Raw genomic sequence first — 22,229 nt, forward strand, 5'->3', positions numbered from 1 at the left:
GCTGAACACAATATTCTGACTGTATACTTACTTAGAACAGACATGGTGTACTTTTTTTCTACACTGTCATGAGTGACATTAGTTTATTACATAGGATAGTAATGAGTGAAAGTACACCAACAATCCCCCAGCACTACATTGAATAGATTTAGTTACTTTGATTAGCTTTTTGCGGGAAACAGTTCACAATCCAATGAATTTTTAAAATTATGTTCCGTTTCTGTATTTGCTCTAGGGGCAGCCCTAAGCTTTGTTTTACACCTAGTATACAATAATTGTTTAGAAGTTTCTTTACAGTGACTGTATGCAACGCAGGTTCCCTTCTATTATGAACTTTTCTACTGAGTACTTGTGTCTATCCAGTGCATGGTCAACTATTCTTTTAAACTTAAGCCAGAGATCCTTTACATGGTCCCTTCCTGTGCTGACAGTTTCAAGTTTCTGACTGAGATATGACTGATTTTTCTATGTAGTTTACTGAAAGTGTATATTATTTTAGTTGTCCTTTGAACTTTGGTAATAATTGTTGCCACAAACGCGTCATTGTCAGTGATACCAGTTTCAATGTGGACATCCTCAAAGAGGTCACGTCTATTTCACTGACTGAACAAACTGCTGACTCAGACACGTTTTAACACCAGAGTTGCGGCTGTCTCCTATCCACACGCTACAGTTTGTTTGTACAGATATGATCTGAACCTACAAATTTGAGTAGTCTCTCTCAAACTTCTCCAAACATCAAGTTTTGCGCGCATGTCGTTTCTGCGCAAATCTTCTTCTCACACGCAAAGATTAGTTTGCGCAGATATTGAATTTTGCGCAGGCAGTCCGTTGCGTGTTAAGCGTCTTAAGAAGAATATCCAAAACCTAACAATCAGGATTTCTCCAAACTCGGATATCTTTTAGATGTAGAAATTAATGTACACTGGCTGCACAGGAGGTAAATTGTTGTTATGATGTATTGCTACCAGTACAATGCATCTTCTTATTATATCGATCAGAAGAAATCGACATCCTTTCGAAGTTTGAGAAGCTTTTGTTACAATGTTTGTATCACTGACGTAACAGATCATATGATTAGTGATAGCTGAACAGGAGAAAAGAAGGCGTGTACGTCGAAGAAACTTGGAATCGTGTTGTTATTAAAACGCACTGAACGAGATGGGAGCCGCAGCCACTCCTATTATTGTCTTTACTGCAATTTGGGGTGTTGTTGGTATTGTTTTACCATTTGTAGTGCCTAAAGGACCCAACAGAGGGTAAGGAGATAGGGTTGTCAAACGATAGAATTCGTCCGATTTATGTTACAGTGATATAGTTTCTGCTTTTATGCCATGAATATTTCCTGCGTATGTTACTTACAGAAAGCTAACAGTTAAAACTTTTCACAGGGTATTACAAGTTGTATTGATGCTGACGGCTGCAACTTGTTGGCTCTTGTAAGTACAATTTTTTTGCTTCTTTTCGCAGTCTCTTAGCTCTCGTTCACATCAATCTAAAGACTTGAAAGAGTATAAATTCATACAGTACGGGGAGGATATAGGTATTTCGTTTTTTTTTGGGTAGGATTGTTGTGAAATTAGAGAAAGACTTTCTGATTCAACAAATCTTGCATTATTTTATTGCGTGTGACAAAACTGCAGATTGAGACAGAGAGAGGCTCGATATTGATTAAAAATTTTGGTACACTATGTATTTTGTATCATGATATACCATGTTGTAGTTTACAGACACTGTGTGTGTGTGTGTGTGTGTGTGTGTGTGTGTGTTGGAGAAGACGCACAAAGCATCTTTTTATGAATGTCCTAAAACTGAAAATATATTATGACATTCCAATGAATACGGTTCAGTATAATTATCTATGAAAGCTCTTTACAGACTGGTAACACGTTATTCGCAATACAACAAAGTCGGTTGGTCATAATTTTGCCCCGAACAATCTTGGAGATAAGGCTAGGAGGAATTGATGAAAATATTACCTAGGTTAAGTGTGCATCACAGTTAGTAAATACTGACAAATGAGTACTTGAAACAGAAGTTGTTAAGCGCCTGAAAAAAGTTTTTCCTTGCCCATTTGTTGAATAATCGAAATTGTTTACTGATTACAAAATAGCGTTATTTTGTTGAACTTGTCAAGGATGCTTATGTTTTGTTAAAGAGGAAAAATGCACAGTGAATTACTTTATGGTGTTCTGTAAAATTAGTGTATCGTTGCCCTGTAAGTTCCTGCGTGTTATGTATCGTGTAATTGTAATGGAGGACTTTGTATTATGCATATTACACTGAGGTGCTGTAACGATAATCAGGATCAAAACAAATCATTAGTGAAGTCTAGATGAACATATTTGCTCTCTAAACTAAATGTTGTAGGTAATCAGTGTTCCAAAAAATGACTTCTTACCCTTGTGCAGTAAGCCAACCTTGATACGATGCCATCAACAGTATTTGAACATAGAGGATTGACTAAACTACACCATTATAGCGATCCTTGAGCATTCATGGCCCTTCCCATTATTTCAGGGAAGTCTTACATTATCTTGCGATTGATGAATTGACAGATGCAGCTCTGTAATTGAGTTTAAATGCAACCAGACTACAGAATACTGTACAGACTTAGCTTCATTGGGTTAACACTAACAACACTATTTACTAGCCTGAGATTAAATAATCGCGTATTTGTGCTTGTCGTATTAGTCTTTTCACAACACGTGGTAGAGTTAATTGGAAGGCTCTTCGATGAAAAGGAATGCACAAAAGTATCTAATGCTTTTAAGGAAGTTACACTCACCACTGAATGAAGTTAGATTACTGAAAATCGTTAAGTATTTTTTCTGACATCAGGCACAACCAGTCTAAATCCTGTTTCTCATTCATGACAGCAGATAATTAAGGTGACAGGAAAATTTTTCTTCAGGCAGTAAAGTCTACAACCATCAGTTCTACACGTGTTATATGGTATCAGTCTTTAGTCAAAAAGATATTCTTGTCTGGTTGTTCAATATGTGGTAAGCTGGTTTTGACCCCAAATTTTGAAAAGAGGACATCAATCTCACAACAGAAGGATAACATCTCACCCATAGTGAATCATAACATTGCACTGTATATGTAACAAAGTTACCGAAATGGATTCTAGACCATTGTATCATACATACATGCATTAATCCTTGTTCCATAGATCATGAATACATTTTGTAATGATGTGGAACGTGTCACTTTAATATGTTTTCTTTACACAAAATAATTAATTTTTTATAGTTACTTCATGTATTCATCTATTGAGTAGGAGGAGTTGTCATTTATAGATTCTTTTAATTTATTTTTAAATGGTGGTTGGCTCACTGTCAGACTTTTAATGCTATTTGGCAAATGACCAAAAATTTTTTTGGCAGCATAATTCACCCCTTTCTGTGCCAAAGTGAGATTTAATCCAGTGTAGTGATGATCATCCTTTCATCTAGTGTTGTGGCTATGCACTGCACTGTTATTTTTGAATTGGGATGGGTTATTAATGACAAATTTCATAAGTGAATATATGTATTGTGAAGGTACTGTGAATATCCTGAATTCCATAAATAAATGTCTGCAAGGTGATCTTGGGTGGGCTCCAGCTATTATTCTGATTATATGCTTTTGTGCAATGAATACTTCCTCTCTTAATGACGAATTGCCCCAAAATATGATACCATATGAAAGCAATGAATGAAAATAGGCATAGTAGGCTAATTTACTGATATGTTTATCACAAAAATTTGCAATAACCCTTATAGCATAAGTAGTTGACTCTAACCATTTCAGCAGATCATTGATGTGTTTCTTCCAGTTCAATTTCTCATCAATGCACCCACCCAGAAATTTTGAGTGTTCCACCTTAGCAACAGACTTATGTTCATAGTCTATATTTATCAATGGTGTTATGCCATTTACTGTACAGAATTGTATAAACTGTGTTTTCTCCAAATTTAGTGAGTCCATTTGCAAAGAACTACTTAATAATTTTCTGAAAGACATTGTTTTGCAATTTCCTCAGCTGATTCTTGCTTCTTGGGTGTGATTACTATACTTGTATCATCAGCAAAAAGAACTAGCTTTGCATCTTAATGAGTGTAGAGTGGCAAGTTCTTAATATATATTAAGAACAATAAGGGACCCAAGACTGAACCCTGTGGGACACCATTCTTGATGCCTCTCCAGTTAGAGGACTCTGCCGGTTTTTGCAGACTATCTGTATTGTTAATTTAAACCTTCTGCATTCTTCCAGTTAAGTATGAATGAAACCATTTGTGCACTGTCCCACTCATACCACAATACTTAAGCTTATCTAGAAGAATTTCATGATTCACACAATCAAAAGCCTTCGAGAGACCACAAAATATCCCGATGGGTGATGTTCGGTTGTTCAAGTCTGTCTGGAAAAATGCCCTGTTTCAGTGAGCTACTACCCATGTGGCTGGGAATCCTACTTATTTGTTGGGAACAAGCTTTTAGTACTCTGTTGGAAATGCCATCAATTCCATGTGAGCTTTTACTTTTGAGTGAATTTATTATTTTCCTAATTTCAGTAGGAGAGGTAGGTTGAATTTCAGTTTTATCAAATTGCATAGGTACTGCCTATTCCATATACTGCCTTGCATTTTCTAATGAATAGCCGGATTCTATTTTCTCTATAACACTTGAAAAATGATTATTAATAATGTTTTCTACTTCTGATTTCTTGTTAACAAACTTTTTATTGTGTTTGATAGAAATACAGTCTTCCTGTGCTCTTGCTTGCCCAGTTTCCGTTTTAACAATATTCCAAATTGTTTTAATTTTATTATCAGATGTGCTAATCTGACATAATGCACATACTTCTGGACTTTTTAATAACTTTTCTTAATACAGTGCAGTAGTTTTTAGAAAGTTTCACTTTTTCGGGATCATTACTACTCCTAGCTGTAAGATACATTTCCCTTCTCTGTTTACGAGATATTTTTACCCCCAACAGTAAGACATGGCCTTGTACATGGTTTCTTACAATTATGTTTCTCTGTTCTCTTAGGAAATCTGTTTCCAAATATATTCACAAAGGTATCATGAAATAGGTTAAATTTTGAATTAGCGTCGTATAGCTCCATTATCTCGTAAATAACTTTAAGATTTGGTTTAGGGTTATCAGTGCCCACTAGACAATCTGACTGGAATAGATTATTTCAGTATAGGAGATTTCCCTAAACAAACGATACCTCCTTGGAATATTGTTTGACCTAGATAAAAGCTAGAAAAACCTCTTGGTGTTACATTACATGGAACAGTTACATAAATTGAAATTTGAGGATATGACCCAGATCTCGCAATATAATTTCTAATGGAGCTGTCATTTTGCTGCAAAAATGGAGACACACTGGCCACTTCACTCAAGAGAGCAGAGTAATTCAGGAGAGCGTTGTAAGTAGAGCTTTATTGCTAATAATGGTATAATGTACACAATGTGACTGGCATTTGTTTTCTTTTTTAATAATTTTTTGTTAGTCTTTTAGTTACTAACGTGTTCCATGGATCATTTTGCATGGTATATCGTAATGATCTGTCATGCAAGTCGTCGTACACTCACATCACAAATTAATTTGTACATATGGTGATATTCTGAACCTTTCTAACTTTTTTGTTTTTTACAAAAATAAAAAGATGTGAGTTAGTAATTCATACCCACAATCTTTTACACATTAAAATAATAGAAATTTTTCTATGGAATAGGAGTTGTCATGGAGAAACTTTCTCAGTTTATCAAATTTTACTTTGCTGTCTGCCAGACTTCATGTCAGTTGGTAAATGTTTAAATATTTTTGTTGCAGTATTGTGCATGCCTTTTTGTGCTGAAGACAACCTTAATGTAGAGTAATGAAGGTCCTTTCTCCTTCTGGTACTGTACTTAGGTACCTCATTGTTCCTCTTGAACTGTAGTGGATCATTTACAACAAACTTCAGGAGGGAATAAATATACTGTGAAGCAAGTCTGTATGCACAACACCTCAAACAGATGTCTAAAAGATGATTGTGGGCGAGCACCACATATTAGTCTCGCAGCATATTTTTGTGCAATGAAGACTTTCTTGTCTAAATATGAGTTACCCCAGAACATTATTCTGTATGACATTATTGAATGAAAATATGGAAAATATGTCAAATTACTGAGTTGTCTCCCCAAGATTTGCAATGCTTCTAAGCCCAAATATGGCTGAAATAAGTTACTTTTCTATTTCAAAGGCAGTATTCATTGTAAATATGCAACTGTGATGCACTGAAAATTAACAGGAGAGAATTGTTGAGTGCAGATAGTAGAGGACTACTTCTTCTCAAGCAACCTAAAGGGAAATGAATATGAATGGTTGTAAAATTTTACGTTGTCAGGCCCCAGTGATTTTAAATGTCTCTTGGTGTCTTGTTCATCCTATGTATGCATGTTTTAGTGATGAATGCCCCATATCCAGTTTAGTATTAATGTTATTATTATAATTACTCCACTTGTTCAGGTGCTGCTGCATCACATGCTCCATTGCAAAAAATTTTAATCAGCCTAAGAAATCCTATATGACCTATTTCATTCAACCTGTGTTGACAGGGCAGAAGTTTATTGATGTAACAAACTCAGTTTTAATAGAACCACTGGCAATTTCTCTCTCACAAGTTATGTAAGTATGTTTATATGAAAAGAAAAGTTTCGTTCTGGATTTTGTTTTCAGGAGAGGAAGTTGGGCTCCGCTGTTCTTACCTTCCCGAGGTAGAACTCCAGTAGACTCTCACAAATGACAAACAAGCAATAAGATCCTTGTCAAAGAGGTGGGGGGGGGGGGGGGGTGAGAGGCAGAACAGGTCACGAATAACACAGGGTAATATGAACCAGAAAGATGTAAGTTGGAAGGCAGGTGAGGTAAAGAGAATTGGTGGAATTGAGAAATCAAAGGTAGTAAAAGTTTGTGACAGATACAGTTAAAACATTTTCCTTTTATGTCTCCAGAAGAATGTATCTGTGGTCCAAAAGCTAGAGATCCTGTATCCTATTCATTTCTGTATGTAGTGGCTATCCTAAAAATTTACATTCTGAATGTGAAGTGCATGGTTTATCGGTGTGATGTCGGACCTTATTTCTCTCCTCTGATAAGATGTTTTAGGTGCCAAATGTTTGGATACATGTCCTCCCACTGTTCTAATGAGACTGTCTGTAGGGCATGTGGTCTGGTGTCCCGTGAGGACAGCTATTATGACCAACCCGCACAGTGTGTCCATAATCCTCTGTGGGGCGGTGGCACTCTCTCTCTCGCAGATGGAGAGTATAAGAAACCTCCTTTCAGAAATGGATGTCTGCTTACTCAACACTGGAGCTGCAACACATTTCAGTGCAGACCATGGAACACTGTCAGCTATTGATCTCACATTTTGCAACCTGAGTGTTTTACCCCTGATTCAATGGCGTGTCCGTGGTGATCTTTGTGACAGCGACTATTTTCCTATTGTTCTCTCCCTCTCCACTCGGACATCATGGACATGCTTCACATTGATATCTTCAGGAAAGTGACTGTCAGGCTTTCTCCTCTACAGCTACTTTAGCAGCCGTTCATGTGACTGATGTCGACAAAGTGATACAGAATACTATTGATACTATTCATGTTGTAGCAGCAATGATGCTCTACTCCTCCAGCTCATCCTGATAACCACCAGTGCCATGGTGATTTGAAGATACAGTCACAGCTATTAGGGGATGCTGCAGGGAGCTTAAACGGCACAAGTGCCATCCCTCTATGGCTAATTTAACAATATTCAAGAGAATATGGGTGAAGGTGCAGTTTTTAATACAGAAAATGAAACAGGAGTGTTGGGAGCAATATGTATAATCTATGTGATCCCATACCCCATCATCCCCAGTATGGACTAAACTACGTTGCATTTGCGACCATCCACCACCCAAGGCAGTTCCTGGCATCGTTGTCAGTGGTAACATCTACACTGATCCCATGGTATTTGCTGAATGTTTTGTGGCACACATCATGGAAGTGCCTGCTTACAGTAATAACATCCTCATTTTCTGACCTGGAAACACCTTACTGAATGCTGCCCGCTATCCTTCCATGCAAGCAGCTCTCTTTATTCGTGGAGCATCAACAATGGCTTTTGCTTTTCCACTGACAAAACCTTTTGTATGATTTTCTGGCGTCTGTACATCTTGGGCCTGTTGCTCTTCCATTCATTGACACTACGAAATTCCTGGGGCTCATGCTCGATAGGGAACTTTCTTGGTCCTCCACGTGTCTTACCTGGCTGCCTGCTGTACCCAGTCCGTCCCTGTGTGTCTTTGGCAGTACTTCGTGGGGAGCGGATCGGATCTCCCTCCTCCATTTGTACCAGTCCCTTAACCATTTGACTATGGGTGCTTCATTTACACATCTGCACCTCTGTCCATCTTACACCACCTCAATACAATGCACCATCATGACATCTGTTTGGACACTGGTGCCTTTTACACTAGCTGGATTGAGAGCCTCTATGCAGAAACTGCCGAACTATTGCTGTCATACTGCTGTGATTTTCTCCTCAACAGATTCACATGCTGTTTGTCTGCCAAGCCTTGCCACTCATTCTATGCACCCCATCTTCAGTGGCTCCTTTGCTCACCAACATATGATGTGTCCCTCTTCTCTCTCATCTCCTGGAGTTCGCTTTCGCCAGTTGCTCCAGCAGCGTAACTTCACGTTACCTGCTACTTTCCCAATGGGTGTGAACCCTTCACCACCTTGGCTTTGTGTGCCAGCCCATGTTCACTTTGGACTTCACTCACTGCCTAAGGACACTACTCCAGGCTTGCTGTAAGTTTCTTGGCCTTCACATGCAACTTTGTGCCATTGTGTAAACTGATGGCTCTCAGACTAACCATGGTGTTGCGTGTGCCTTCATCGTTGGCACCAACACTTTTCGTTACCGGGTTCTGGAACACAGCTCAGTATTTACAGTGGAGCCCTGTATCGGGCCACGCAGTGCATCTGGTGACACACACTTTTAAATTGTCATTTACTCTGAGTCTCTCGGTCCCTATCAGAGCCTCTGTGTGCTGTACAGTTTCCATCCCTTAGTGCAACAAGTCCAGGAAAGCTTTCACTTAGTCGCTCTTGATGAAACCACTGTGATGTTTGTCAGTCCCTGGTCACGCCAGTCTGACAGGCAACGGGGCTGCTGACGGTGCTGCCAAAGTTGCAGTCCTTGAACCTCGGCCCACTAGTTCTTCCCTTCCCTTAGGTGATCTCTGTGTTGCCCTCTGTCATCAGGCAATGTCACTTTAGCATCACCACTGGTCTTCCCTTCATGGAACAAGCTCCGGGGAATGAAACCTCTCCCAGCTGCTTGGCCGACCTCCTGGCCCTCTCGCTGCGAGGAGATAATTATAGCTAGGATCCCCATGCGACCACAGGTTACTTTCTTCCCTCTCTCTTATTGTTATGCCTTTAGACCCTCTTGTGCAAGATGCTGCTTGAATTCTCTCATTTCTTTTACATATCGTGTCACAACTACTGTCACACACTTTTTCACACTCTTTGACTTGCTTATGTAGTTGAAGCAGACAAGTCCACCCTCATTTGCTTTTTACATGTTTTGTGTTTCTCTCATGAAAGTAATATAGAAGGAATAACTAAATACCATTTTCATTGAACACACTAAATAACATCATGCTCGTTATCTTCTTGTATTTCATTTCCATTGTCTGACTTCAAATTTTGATGAAAGCTATTGTGAACAGGGCTACAAACTTCAACATAAACATTCTGTCACACAGTATAGCAGCTTTGATGGACCTGCTATTCTGATGCTTAGGTTCCAAAACAGTGGTTACCTATGCCTTAATGCAGATTTGTGCTAGTGTAGTAGGGAATGTTAAATATTTTGACTTAATTATTTCAAAAAATGAGGGAGGTCTTAAAGTTGTATTTTGGTTAGCAATTCCCAATTATATCTACAAGAAATGGCAGTTACATTGTTTTGCTTGGTAAATAGCTATTGCAGTTTCGTGGTATTTTGATGTTTCATTCAAAATTTGCTCAAACTGTCTTCTTTCAAGAACTGCCTTATCATTATTTCTCTCTGTACTTCTGTTCTAAGGATAAGAATATACTATAAAATCTGTAATAATTTTAAACCACCTGTAAAAGTTTTTAAACTAGCAATACTCATTTACAGCAGTGCATTTTCTTAATATCTCACAAATAGTTAAGTTTCTTGTTTTTCTTTTTCCAAGCACAAATAGTTTCTTTCATTTTCAAAATCTGAAAATTAGGAACCATGGCTAATAAAAGGAAGAAAAGGCTGGAAACTACCACTCAGATGAGTAACTTTATAGGAACTGATTGAGAAATGCTGCTTTCTGAACTCTGAAATTTGCTTGATGTTCTAAGATATGTGCAGCTGCTAAGAGACCAAAGTGGATAGAATGTCAGAAATTACCCAGCAGTCACTCTTTGCAAAGGGTATTTATCCAGAAGTGCTTGAAAAGTGGTCGCTAGGAAATAGTTGTTTGTGATACCAATTATAAATTTTAGAATCGCATGTAGTGATCCATGCCATTCATGGAAGGGCATGTATCACATGTCAAATATAGAGCTCAAAGTAAAGATGTGCGTGATTGCAATTAGGTGGTAAACATGGAGCAACGTACTGTGATAAAGCATTACGCAATAGGTGTAGAGTCTACCTGCTGGAGTGCAATTGTAACCTCTGTGGAGCAAGGAGGAATGAAGGAGCTGTGTTACTGGGGAAGATTTTCAGCCCAAAGGAAGACTAATATGACGTATATCAGTGTACTACTCATAGAATATTAATGAGAGGCCTTTGAGACAGTAATATTATTAGTTTCCATGTAATGTGTAACCTTTTGTGAAAGTTTGTGATAGTATATAGAGTTAATAGGAACCAGTCTCCACTCTGAGTAGAGAAGCAGTGTTTTATTTTATAGCTACTTCATTTATAGAAATCTACCTTGAAGAAAGAAGTACAATGCCGAGGAAGAAGGGGGCACTGCATATCTGGATCCTGAGGTAAATCACGAGAGTTGCAAGGCTGAATATCGAAACTAATGTAATAAGGGAGTGTTATGGCAGTGGTGTTACATCTAGCTGCATGGAGTAATAGGTCTAGAACAGACATTGCTTAAGCAGTTAAAAGATCGCCGCACTAGCCAAGTACAGAAGTCATCAGCCATGTAATAAACACTCCACACAGTCCTGAAGAAGGGAGAGGAAAACTGGAAAAATGCCAAAACATATCACCTGGCAGAGGAAAAGTGAAAGAGACTTTCATAGCAATGTTAGACAAGCACCTTGATATCCTCAATTGCAAGTGTGAGATAAAGCTATGTTCAGAATTTGAGGGTCAATGTCAAAGGGAAGCTAACTGTAAACATGGAATGCACATCTCTTGCTCTTGTTCTAAGGATGTGAAGATCCCTGTCAAAGGACTGATGTTTATTAAAGGTCAAAGAAATAAAGTTGTATCTGTTGGTCAGCATCCGATTGGGTTAACAGATCTACCTGAGCACAGAAGACAAATTAAAATTCAGAAGAGGCAAGAAAATGAATTAAGAAGGCTTCCTGAATATGGGCAGAAAATGAAGGAAGAGTTAACATTACAATCGGATGAAATTATTTTATCTGATAAAAGATGAAGAGGCAGATGATGATAAAGATGAAGATTCTGAAGACCCTTTGCAGACATGATGCGATAATCCTGATGTACCCTCTATTTGAAATAAGAGCTAGTATTATACATTAGTTGCACAATGTTGCAGTGCGAGGTATTAGATACGATGCCACTCTGTGTGCTACAGATGCCATTGAAATAGCTACACATTTGGTGCTGGATTAACTATTGAAGGAGACAGGAGACTAGTGGTTTATTACAGTACAGTAACAAGGACCCAAGAGAAAATCATGTATCACTTGAAGAATTTCATGATCGATGCAGGATATGCAAGATTGAATGTATGTAATTTGATGAACCCCAAAATTCCAGTGAAGCTGTGTTACAAGCAGATAACTCAAGCTGTCAGTTTCCAAGTATTGTGAAATAAGAGCACTACACTGTTTGCAGTCAGCCAGGTGGAAGGTACCTTTGCCATTTTACTCCAGAGAACAGCTTAATGGGAAGTAAACCTGCTGAAGTTATTGATAATCATCTAGTGGATTTTTTAAAAGAAACAGTATTTATAGAAATTTGTAAACTATTGGTGGAGACTGAATGAATTTTAACACTGGTTGGGAAGGAGTCATGCATTGGGTTGAGACAAAGCAGAATCGTAAACTCATCTGGTTGGTTTGTGCTCTTCCTACTAATGAGTATCTTTGAGCCACTTGATCAGTTGGATGGGAAAACTTTGTCTAATGCTAGTGGAGCTGTAACTTTGGCAACATGCTTCATAGTGGAACAGAACTTGAAATCAATCCTCGTTTCTCAGAATTTTCTTGCCAGAGCTTCTGGTTCCAATGAGTGACACTATTGTAAAAGATATATCTACGTGTTAGGCTTGTGGTCACAGGATAACTCCGGCTATAAGGGCAAATGCACTTCCAACTGAAATGTCAGTATTGGAAATTGGTCTTGCAAGCCACTCTTGGTGGTTAACAACTGCAAATAGGGTTTGTTGAATATGGCTTTGAAAACATGGCCTTAAAGGCAGTAACTTGGTGGTGTTAAAACTGTTATGGAATACATTGATGCCTTTTACTATCCCTGTTGGTTTACAATCAAAATAGAAATTCTCTCAGATGTAAGGACCCCACCACATTCTTCAACTGAAGCTTTTAAAATCCTGGAAGAAGGCACTAGCATATATTGTTTTGCCATCAATTCAACGTTCATCATGGTTCACATTTAGTGAATTGGTGCGTTAGACAATTTATGCATGGAAGACCAAGAAGAAAAGAAAGCAGGGATGCAGAAGGAAGATAACTGAGTTGAGGAATGAAGATGATGATACACCATGAACCTATCTGTTCACCCTAGGAAGACACCTACAGTAAATTCATATGCAATTTGTTTTAGAATTGATAGAGTGGTCAGAAAAAGTATGTGAATCTTCAGTTACTTTTAAAATCAAAACAGAAATATGAAAGTTTGTTCTAGAGCCAATGCATGTTCGAAAGGAGCCTTTTCATAGACAGTCACTAGATAGGTGTGTGAAACAAGGAACGAAGGCTTCTGGCAAAGCGTGTATTCCTGAGAAGCGAGAGGGATGTGCTAGAGGCCAGGAAGCAGTTAGAAGAATGATTTCTAGGAACAAATTGGAGCAAGATTTGATGAATATTGGTGGCTGTAGCTTTTACATTTTTATAATGTGTTTTAATTGTTTGGGAGATGGCAAAGAAAATTGTTTGAGTTCATTAAACCACTTTTTGAACAAATTTTTCATTAGTTTATATTAATTTATGACCCTTTTGTTGGATATTTAGATATGCATTATAATCAAGCCCAAATGTACTGAGCTAAATGTTTATCAATAAAGAAAAACCTTTTAAAAAGCATATTACACATCAAAAGCCACATTTTTGGACCGCCTCATTCACAAAAATCATGAAATTTTATTTTTGCCCTCTAAAATGACACGCTCTACTAATATAGTCGCCTATATCACTGTACATGAACTTTATGCCCTCCCTCCAATCTTGGAACTGATATCTTTCGGAGATCCTACTAGACAGTTTTTTGTTATTTTTGTTAATGGAGTTAAACCAACAAAATCACCTTTCTGCATTTCCACTGCAGCAGATGGTTTGTTTTTCCTTGCATTCGGATCAGGTCTGCCTGATCTTGAGGGTTTGTCAGTAACTTTCCACTGATGTCAGAATATGCATCAAAAAACAAATAGGTATGGCCAGGTACCAAATATCTTTTCTCCATACTCTCAATCCAGCCCATTTCAATCAGGTAGATCCAAACCCACATAATGGGAAAGTTCTTATTTTTTCCCCACACAAAAATCACTATAAAAATGTGTTAAATGTTTTCTCTAATTTTGGAAAAGCTTGAAGCAAACAGCTACCCACTTCATCTGCTCCCTGTCCTGCTGTAAACTCTGGCCAAACACATGCAAGAACATAAGTTGTATTACAAACGTGAACACCGAAGTTTTGGGCCCATAGTTGTCTTAAATAAAACACAACTTTGGTTGAAATTGTAGGTGTCAGCAATGCTTTTCTGTTGCAATAATCAGTGTGTCACTTGTGGGATTGAGACATTTTCTGTAGCTCAGGTTAGTATTCTTTAGATATAGGAGATTATGTAAGACAATATCTTCAAGCGGGCTGCTTGCAGCTTCTTCATTATCTTACATGTGCCCTTCATGGAAGTTTGAAGGCTATGTTGAAATAGTTACTGAAAACGAATTTGTATTCACATAGGTTTAAAAAGCAACTATGTGACATACAGTCGATACCTTTATTAACTGAACTGAAATTGAGAACATAATGTCTATGTACAGTCTGAGAAAGTGAATGAGATCAGTACCTAGTGAACAATGCAGTATGCTGCTTTGCAGATTTGACATCATCTTTGCACACATGAGGCCTGTTGTATTTTCCATGTCTGTTGGAGTATTTAAACTATACGTCTTGCCATTGGTATTTGGAGGAACAACTTAAATAATACTTACAATGACTATCTCCTGTTAGGAACTAGAAATACATTTTATCGTATTTCAAAACTGAGATTTGCGCTATATTGTAGTAGTCTTGTGGGTATAAAATAGTGTTGATAACCTTCATACTAACTGAAACTTCATTAAGAATATAATTTAGGAAACTTAGAATCATTTTTTGAAATAATAAATGTAATCCATACCTTTGAAATAATCGAATCGCTTATTTGAGATTCCATGCACCAACAGAAATGCACTTTTTGCACAACTCGACCCTGGTTATTGTTTTAACATTATATTTAAAACTTTTGTCTTCTTCATGCTTCAGCATTTAATGTCTTTAATGTACTGTCTATTCCAAGAAACCCATTTAACAGAGCCTACAAGATAGCCATGTTGAGCATTTTGAACTCATACTTTATAATAAGTATTACAAAGTACTTTCTTTCTGCATTCTGCAGTATCTTTGTACCTACACCATTGTACAGTATTTAGCAACATTGAATGCTGCTGCACACTTCTAGCAGGTATAATTTTACTTCTGTAATATATTCTTGTCCACTGTTAGATGCCATCTTTCTGCTGTAATATTTCCAATGTTCTGGATTTCTCTTCTTCTTTCTGCCTTTAATTTTTATAGTTTTGTTACTTGTAAGAAAATTGTCACTTGATGTGTCAGTTACGTTTATTATAAACTCAAGGTATAAGGCTGCTCTCCCATTGGTCAGTTCAGTAGCCAGTTAGCCATTCAGAACCCAGGTATCAGTGAATGGGATACACCATTATTCTATTTAGAAGTTTTGAGACTGCTTTGTTAGGTCTGCTATCGTACCCTTCTTAGTACTGATGTGGAGCTATCCTATACTCTTGATAGTTCAATATACTGATGCCAGGTGGTCCCAGCTCACATAATGTGCACCTAGTTAACTTTTCATCACACTGGGGGATATTCCATTAGTTCATTGAGCCCTTCAAATGTCAAAACAACCTTTAGTGAAATTGAAATTAAGGGTTGCAAAACTTAGTGTAATGAGAATTCCACAGTTAAGTGACAGGAGAGAGCTGGTAGGTGGAAAGAGTACACCAAAGGCCTCTAAGAATGCGGGGACTTGTTGGATGTAGTAGAGGAAGAAATAAGAGTCGATATGGTAGACACAGGTCATCCAGTATTAGTCAGTTCAATGCAGATTTGGAAGACTTGTGATCAAGGTAGGTAGAAGAGGTAGAAAACATCTCTAGTGAATTTCTGAAATCTTTGGGGAACTGTGAACCAAGTGACTATTTGTTAGTGTATAGAATCTGTGTTGAGAGATGTAACATCAGACTTTCAGAAAATTATATCCACATAATCCTGAAGATAGCAATGGCTGATAACTGCAAGAATTATCGCACATTCAGCTTAATGACTTGTGCGTCCAAGTTGCTGACGAGAGTAATGTACAGGAGACTGGGAAAGAAAGTTGAGGACCAGTTAGATGACGATCAGTTTGGCTTTCGCAAAGGTAAGGGCACCAGAGATGCAGTTCGGATGTCGCGTTTGACAATGGAAACAAAACTGAAGAAAACTCAAGACGGATTCAATGGATTCGCTGACTTAGAAAAAGCTTTGATAATGTAAAATGGTACAAGAAGTTGGGAATTCGGAGAAAAATAGGAGTAAGCTATAGGGAAAGACTGATAAAATACAGTATGTACAAGAAGATGGAACAGTGAGAATGGAAGACCAAGAATGATGTGCTTGAATTAGATCGTAAGACAGTGATTGTGTTTTGCTTGTAGCATGTAATTTAAACAGTGAAGAAGCAGGTATGGAAATACAAGGAAGATTAAACAGTGGGATTAAAATTCTGAATGAAGGGATATCTGTTGTATGAATTGCTTGTGATGTTGCTACCCTTAGTTAAAGTGAAGAAGACTTAAAGGGTGTGCCAAATAGAATGAACAGTCTAATGAGTCCTGAATATGGATTGAGAGTAAACAGAAGGAAGACAAAAGTAATGAGGAGCAGCAGAAATGAGGTCAGCAATAAATTTAACATCAAAGTTGGGAACAACAGAGTAGATCAGATTAAGTGATTCTGATATGTCGCAACCAAATTACAAGATGGATCGAGCAAGGAGGACATAAAAAGCAGATCAGCACAGGCAAAGAGGGCATTCATGGCTAAGAGAAGTCTGTTAGTATAAAAAAATCAGCCTTAATTTGAGAAAGAAATTTCTGAACAAATTTTTGGAGCACAGTATTGTACAGTGGTGATTCATGGACTGTGAGAAAAGTGGAAAAGAAGAGCATTTAAGATATTCTGTAAAAGAATTTTAAAAGTAGATGAACTTTGTGTCTGTCCTGTTGAGAACCTCCTCATTCCTTATCTTATTGATTGGCAATGAGGAGGTTCTCCACAGAATTGACAAAGAAACAAACATACGGAAAACGTTGGCAAAAAGGGCTGTGATAAAGCATGTTAATACATTAAGGAATAACTTCGTGGAATTACAGGGTGCTGTAAATGGTAAAAACTCTAAGGGAAGATGGAGGTTATGGAGGTTTTAATACATCCAACAAATAATTGAGGATGTAGGGTGAAGAGGTTGGCACAAGGGAAGAATTCATGGTGAGCTGCATAGAACAGTCAGCAGATTGATGACAAAAAGTAGACCTGAAGATCTCTTTGGCAAGTCTGGTATCCTTGCACCTGCAAGAAAAATCACTCGATGATGTGGGCAGATATTATCATTCATAAGGAAGAAGTCTGTATCCATAGCAAATCTGAACACACTTACACAAGTTTAAAGCACCATGTATATGTTCGATCAACTGTGTTCATTTGGCCACCACCACCAAACTGATACCTTTCTGTGATTTACTTTGCCAACAGATTAAAGTGAATCATTCTACAAACAAAAATGTAATTTTCTTGTGAACGGTGCCTCTATATAATTCCTCTGCTTTTCACACTCTTGTGTTTGGCATAGGGTTCATAGAACTGCTCTGACTGCTTCTCTACTGTTTCACCCCTATATAGCAGCTGGGGGAAAATGGACACCTAAGATTCTCCATGCAAGCTCCAATGTATCGTATTTTACTACAATAGTCATTTCTCTGTGTCTGTAGGCGTCAACAAAATATTTTCGAGGAGAAAGTTGACTGAAATTTCATATATCTAAGTAACAAGAAATGGCTTTGTTTTAATGATTCGCATTCCAGCTCAAATATCGGATCATTGATACTCTGCCTCCTTTTTCCTAAGAATACTCTACCTTCTTTTTCCTGATGATGCCCTTCTTTGAACTTTTTGAATGTCTTTCATCATTGTCATCCAATACAAAAACTGTACTGCCCAGCTATGCTACAGTTGAGGATGGTCAAGTGTACTGTAGGCAGTCATCTTATTAGATTTGTTACACTTTTAAAATGTTGTGATAACATGCAATCTTTGGTTCACCTTCCTCACAAATTTTGTTGTCTGACAGTGTCAGTTCATTATCTGTAACTGTGATCCCAGGATGTTGAGCTCAGCTGACTACCTTTAAAGTTCTTTGATTTATCGTGTAACCAGAAGTTTTTAGTTTGTGCAGAACCTCACTGTTTATTTTTTGGGATCAGTTGCCACATTTTGCACCATGCAGAGATATTGCCTGAATCATATTGGCTGATAACTTCATTTGCTGATGACGCTGTCAGTCTAACAATATGAGTGGACTGCTCTGGTTGTCTCCAGATCATTTATGTAGGTTAACAATAGGAAACAACTTATAACACTTCCTTGGAAAACACCACATATTACTTGAGTTCCTCTGGATGACTTCCCAGCAATTACTACAAAGTATGACTTTTCTAGCAGGAAATAACAAATCAATTTGCACAGTCATGACAATACCATATATGTGCACAATTTGATCTGCAGCTGCTTGTGAGGAACGATGTCAAAAGACTTCTGGAAGTCTAAAAATATGAAATCAACTTGAGATCCCATTTTTATAACACTCTTTACCTTTTGTGAATAAAACTACATTTTCTGAATCTGTGCTGTTTGTGTGTCAGTAGATCATTTTCTTAGAGGTATTTATAATGCTGGATCTTGGTATGTGCTCCAAAATCGTTTTACAGATCTGTATCAAAATATGGATGTATAATTCAGTATATTACTTCTATTTCCTGTCTTGTGTAATGGCGTGATCTGTGAAACTTTCCAGTCTTTAGGTGCAGATCTTTCATCAAATGAAAAGTTGTATATGAATACTAAAAAGTGGAGCTAGTTCGTCAGCATACTCTGAAAGGGACTTACTTCGTTTACAGCCTGGACTGAAAAACTTGTATGCAGTTGCTTCATTACATGTACGTCTAAATCACTCATGTTGACAGCTGTTACTGATTCAAATTCAAGAATATTTACTGCAAATTGTGTGGTAAAAGAATATCAAAAATTTGTGTGTAGAAACTCCACTTTAGTGTCATTTAGTCAGTGACATTACCAGTGATATCACACAGTGAAGGTATTGATTGTGTTTTGCTACTGGTGTACGTAACTTTTCTTCATTCACAATCCAGTCTTGATGTTGCTGATTCCACAATAGATGTGCCCAGCTTTGCACTGTTGCAAGCTGCATGCGTACACTATTAGATTAATGACATGGAGACCAACTGCTCAGAGCCCTCCTACACAGTTTTTTTGTCTACTGAGGCATGTGGGAGCTCTGTAGTCATTGAACTACAGATGAGAGTTTTGTCCTGTTATGAAATTATCTTTACTTTCCTTATCTTGGCCTACAACAAACAATTCCTTTGTCTTGAAATCATTGACAATGCCTGAAATTTATAATTGGTTGAACCCTCAGTAAATATGAAACCGTTCTCTCTTCGACCTCTTCCTAGGCCTCAGGGAATTTAATCCTCCAAAGTAGGGTCCAAATGGTTTCCTTATAGCATGATGTAGACTTGGAGAGAACACATTGTACCCACAATGAAAGCACAGTAACAAATACAGAAAATCATTCTTTGTCCTGCACAGTGCTTGCATTGTCTTTGAATTGTGTGCTGAGACAGGAAGTACTTCTTTCATTTAAAGATGACATAATTCCATGTGAAGATATGTAATTTATGGTCAGGAAGCTACATTGCAATTGTAGTTAATATATTTGTAAGATCAACAGTATTGAGAAACACTTTGTGGTCTTCACCCATTGCTCAAAAGGCAGCAACCCATGGCATGTTTCTCAAAATGCCTCTTACGGTAGAATCCAAATGAAACAGTTGAAATGAATGCTCACAAAAGCAGACTAGACAATGTATCAACCTCTCATATGTTTACTTAAAATATGGTGAATACTTAAAGGAGTTTGTCTTCTGGTACCTTTATCATTCAGAACCACCACCTTGGTACAGGAGCCATTGTCGTAGGGTGGTGTGTGGGATAACATATCACAGGGCACAGAGAATAGCTTGCACACAAGAACTTGAGAGAAGAAGGGCTGGACCTCAGCAACTTGTAATAGGGTGAAGTGAGGGCTAATATGCACTTTTTAAGAAAAACCTGTTCAATGTTAGCCACATCAATCACACAAACCTTCAGCGCTGGTTTAAAGGTAGGTGTGTGTGTGTGTGTGTGTGTGTGTGTGTGTGTGTGTGTGTGTGTAAACTTTTCCATGTTGCGTCCCTCGGTTGAATGTTTTCCTATTCACTCATTGCATTATTATTATTTTCCAGCTGGTTATGTTGTTACATGGCTCAGATGAATCCTTTGATTGGCCCTAAAATTTCAAACACAACTCTTGCAATTATGGCCACTCAGTGGGTGAGTATTATTTGTTCTCTGATTACATGCATCATAATGTCTGACTTCTTTTTCAGTCTTAACATGATTTTGTAAGATACGTGAAAAATGCATTGAACTGTTTGTTTCAGAGTGGATACACACCAAAATAAATGGGTCACAAACATGACATAAAGTAGGGAGGACATCTCTCTACACATGAGGAAATGGTTTTGTGTTACCATTCTAGTTCAGGAAAGAACTATCAGTTCATTTGTTGGTGTTTGTATGTTTGTGTATATGTAGCAGAAAATGATTAAGTTATTTTCAAATAATGTAAAATCCAAGATGGAATAACAGTATGTAAAGGATTCTTGACTATTGACCACACAGAAGAGGCATTTATTCATAGAGCAGCACAGTGAACAAGAATGCTAGATATATTTAGCAGTCAAAGCCTGTCACACATTTAAGATCTCACTAATTCTACTTGTTCTCACAGTTGCTCTGTCATACTGATTATAACTGCTGGAAGAGTTTCCCCCAAGTCAGTGTTTCAACAATTGCATCAAAATATGGCCCCATGAGCTTCTTTTCCAATTTTGTAGCTGCTGCTTGTTCAGATTTGATTGCCGTGCTTCTCCTTGTAACAGACTTCTTTTCAGTGCTAATCTATTTTGTCATCATTGAATGACCAGTGGCTTAGAAACTTGAAGAAAGAGCTGATGAGGCTGGATTTTGAAACTTGTGAAACAATTTTTTGGTGAGGCTCCATCAGTTCGTCTGTATAACAGAATATCTGTAACAACGAAAGTAATTTATTAACTCTAGAGGTTCACATGCTTTGCCTACTGAATATCTCAAGCATTCTCTTTCATTGTGCTTGTCTGCTGCTCAGTGTGGAAGTAGCAATTTATTCTTTCCATAAAGTTGTTATTATTGTCTATATTAGTGTCAGAACTGTTTATTTCTGGAAACATCGTAAATACTGTTGTATAATAACATTTATTATTTAAGATAAACTAATGTGATCATTTAATAAAAAACATTCCACAAAGGGTAATTAGGAGGGTGTTTGTGTAAAGTCATGTAGTTGTATAAAAGTAATCGTGTTCAGTTTTCAGCTGTTAAAATGTTTTGGAGTAGCATAGATTTCTGGCAGTGATACTTACTATCTGTGAAAGCTACTAACATAAGTTTTTCATCAGTGTAATAAAATATCTTGTTTCATTATTGTCAATAAATTGATTACACATGTCTTTTAAATCTGGCCAGATGTCATTGTAGTGCTGCACTCACCTTTAAAGGTTAGTGTATTTTATTATGGGAACTGGTCATAGAAAGCAGCATGGTCTTGCACTTTAAGTGCAGGAGGTAGACAAAAATATGGAAACACCAAAAACAAAACACGTTAACATGCCTAACACGATACTGAGAAACTTTTGGCACTCGAAACAGCTTCCTTTGTGTAGTGCACCCCTGACCTATCTAGGGGCGTCCTACAATTCCCCACCCAATAGCGCAAGTCTAGAAATCTGCAGCTAAGACCGTGACAGTCGACGAAGCCTTTGGTTGAGACCCTCCACTCAGCTCCAAACCAAAGGACCCCGATCCACTCTGGGAACGATGCTGCAAATAGAGAGCTCTGCTTGCACCCCGCGTGTGAGGCCAGCGGTCTTCACCAAATCCGCCAGCCGCCCGTACGAACTGAGGATCACCTTAGAACCCAAGCGACAGGCATCATTGGTGCCGACGTGAGCAACTACTTGCAGACGACTGCACCTCGTATGCTCGATAGCTGCAGGCAAGGCCGCCTCCACATCTTGGATGAGG

The 22,229-nt window shown here is 37.9% G+C and overlaps 1 protein-coding gene across 1 annotated transcript; it reads left to right on the forward strand.

Annotated features, from left to right (window-relative positions):
* Window positions 1-1,056: 1,056 nt before the first annotated feature.
* On the forward strand, window positions 1,057-21,662 carry LOC126188089 (V-type proton ATPase subunit e 2-like). The gene is made up of 4 exons (XM_049929548.1): window positions 1,057-1,259; window positions 1,392-1,439; window positions 20,351-20,438; window positions 20,549-21,662. The coding sequence occupies exons 1-4, from the start codon at window positions 1,162-1,164 to the stop codon at window positions 20,567-20,569; spliced, it is 255 nt and encodes an 84-aa protein (XP_049785505.1). The 5' UTR covers window positions 1,057-1,161; the 3' UTR covers window positions 20,570-21,662.
* Window positions 21,663-22,229: the final 567 nt, after the last annotated feature.

This window comes from Schistocerca cancellata, chromosome 5, assembly GCF_023864275.1.
Source record: "Schistocerca cancellata isolate TAMUIC-IGC-003103 chromosome 5, iqSchCanc2.1, whole genome shotgun sequence".
Lineage (NCBI taxonomy): Eukaryota > Metazoa > Arthropoda > Insecta > Orthoptera > Acrididae > Schistocerca > Schistocerca cancellata.

Bases quoted from the DNA above. Each gene is read 5' to 3' on its own strand.
- LOC126188089 (XM_049929548.1), top strand. From the start codon at position 1,162: ATGGGAGCCGCAGCCACTCCTATTATTGTCTTTACTGCAATTTGGGGT. The intron at 1,260-1,391 runs GTAAGGAGATAG...AACTTTTCACAG, and splicing joins CCTAAAGGACCCAACAGAGG to GGTATTACAAGTTGTATTGA. The intron at 20,439-20,548 runs GTGAGTATTATT...TGTTTGTTTCAG, and splicing joins CAATTATGGCCACTCAGTGG to AGTGGATACACACCAAAATA.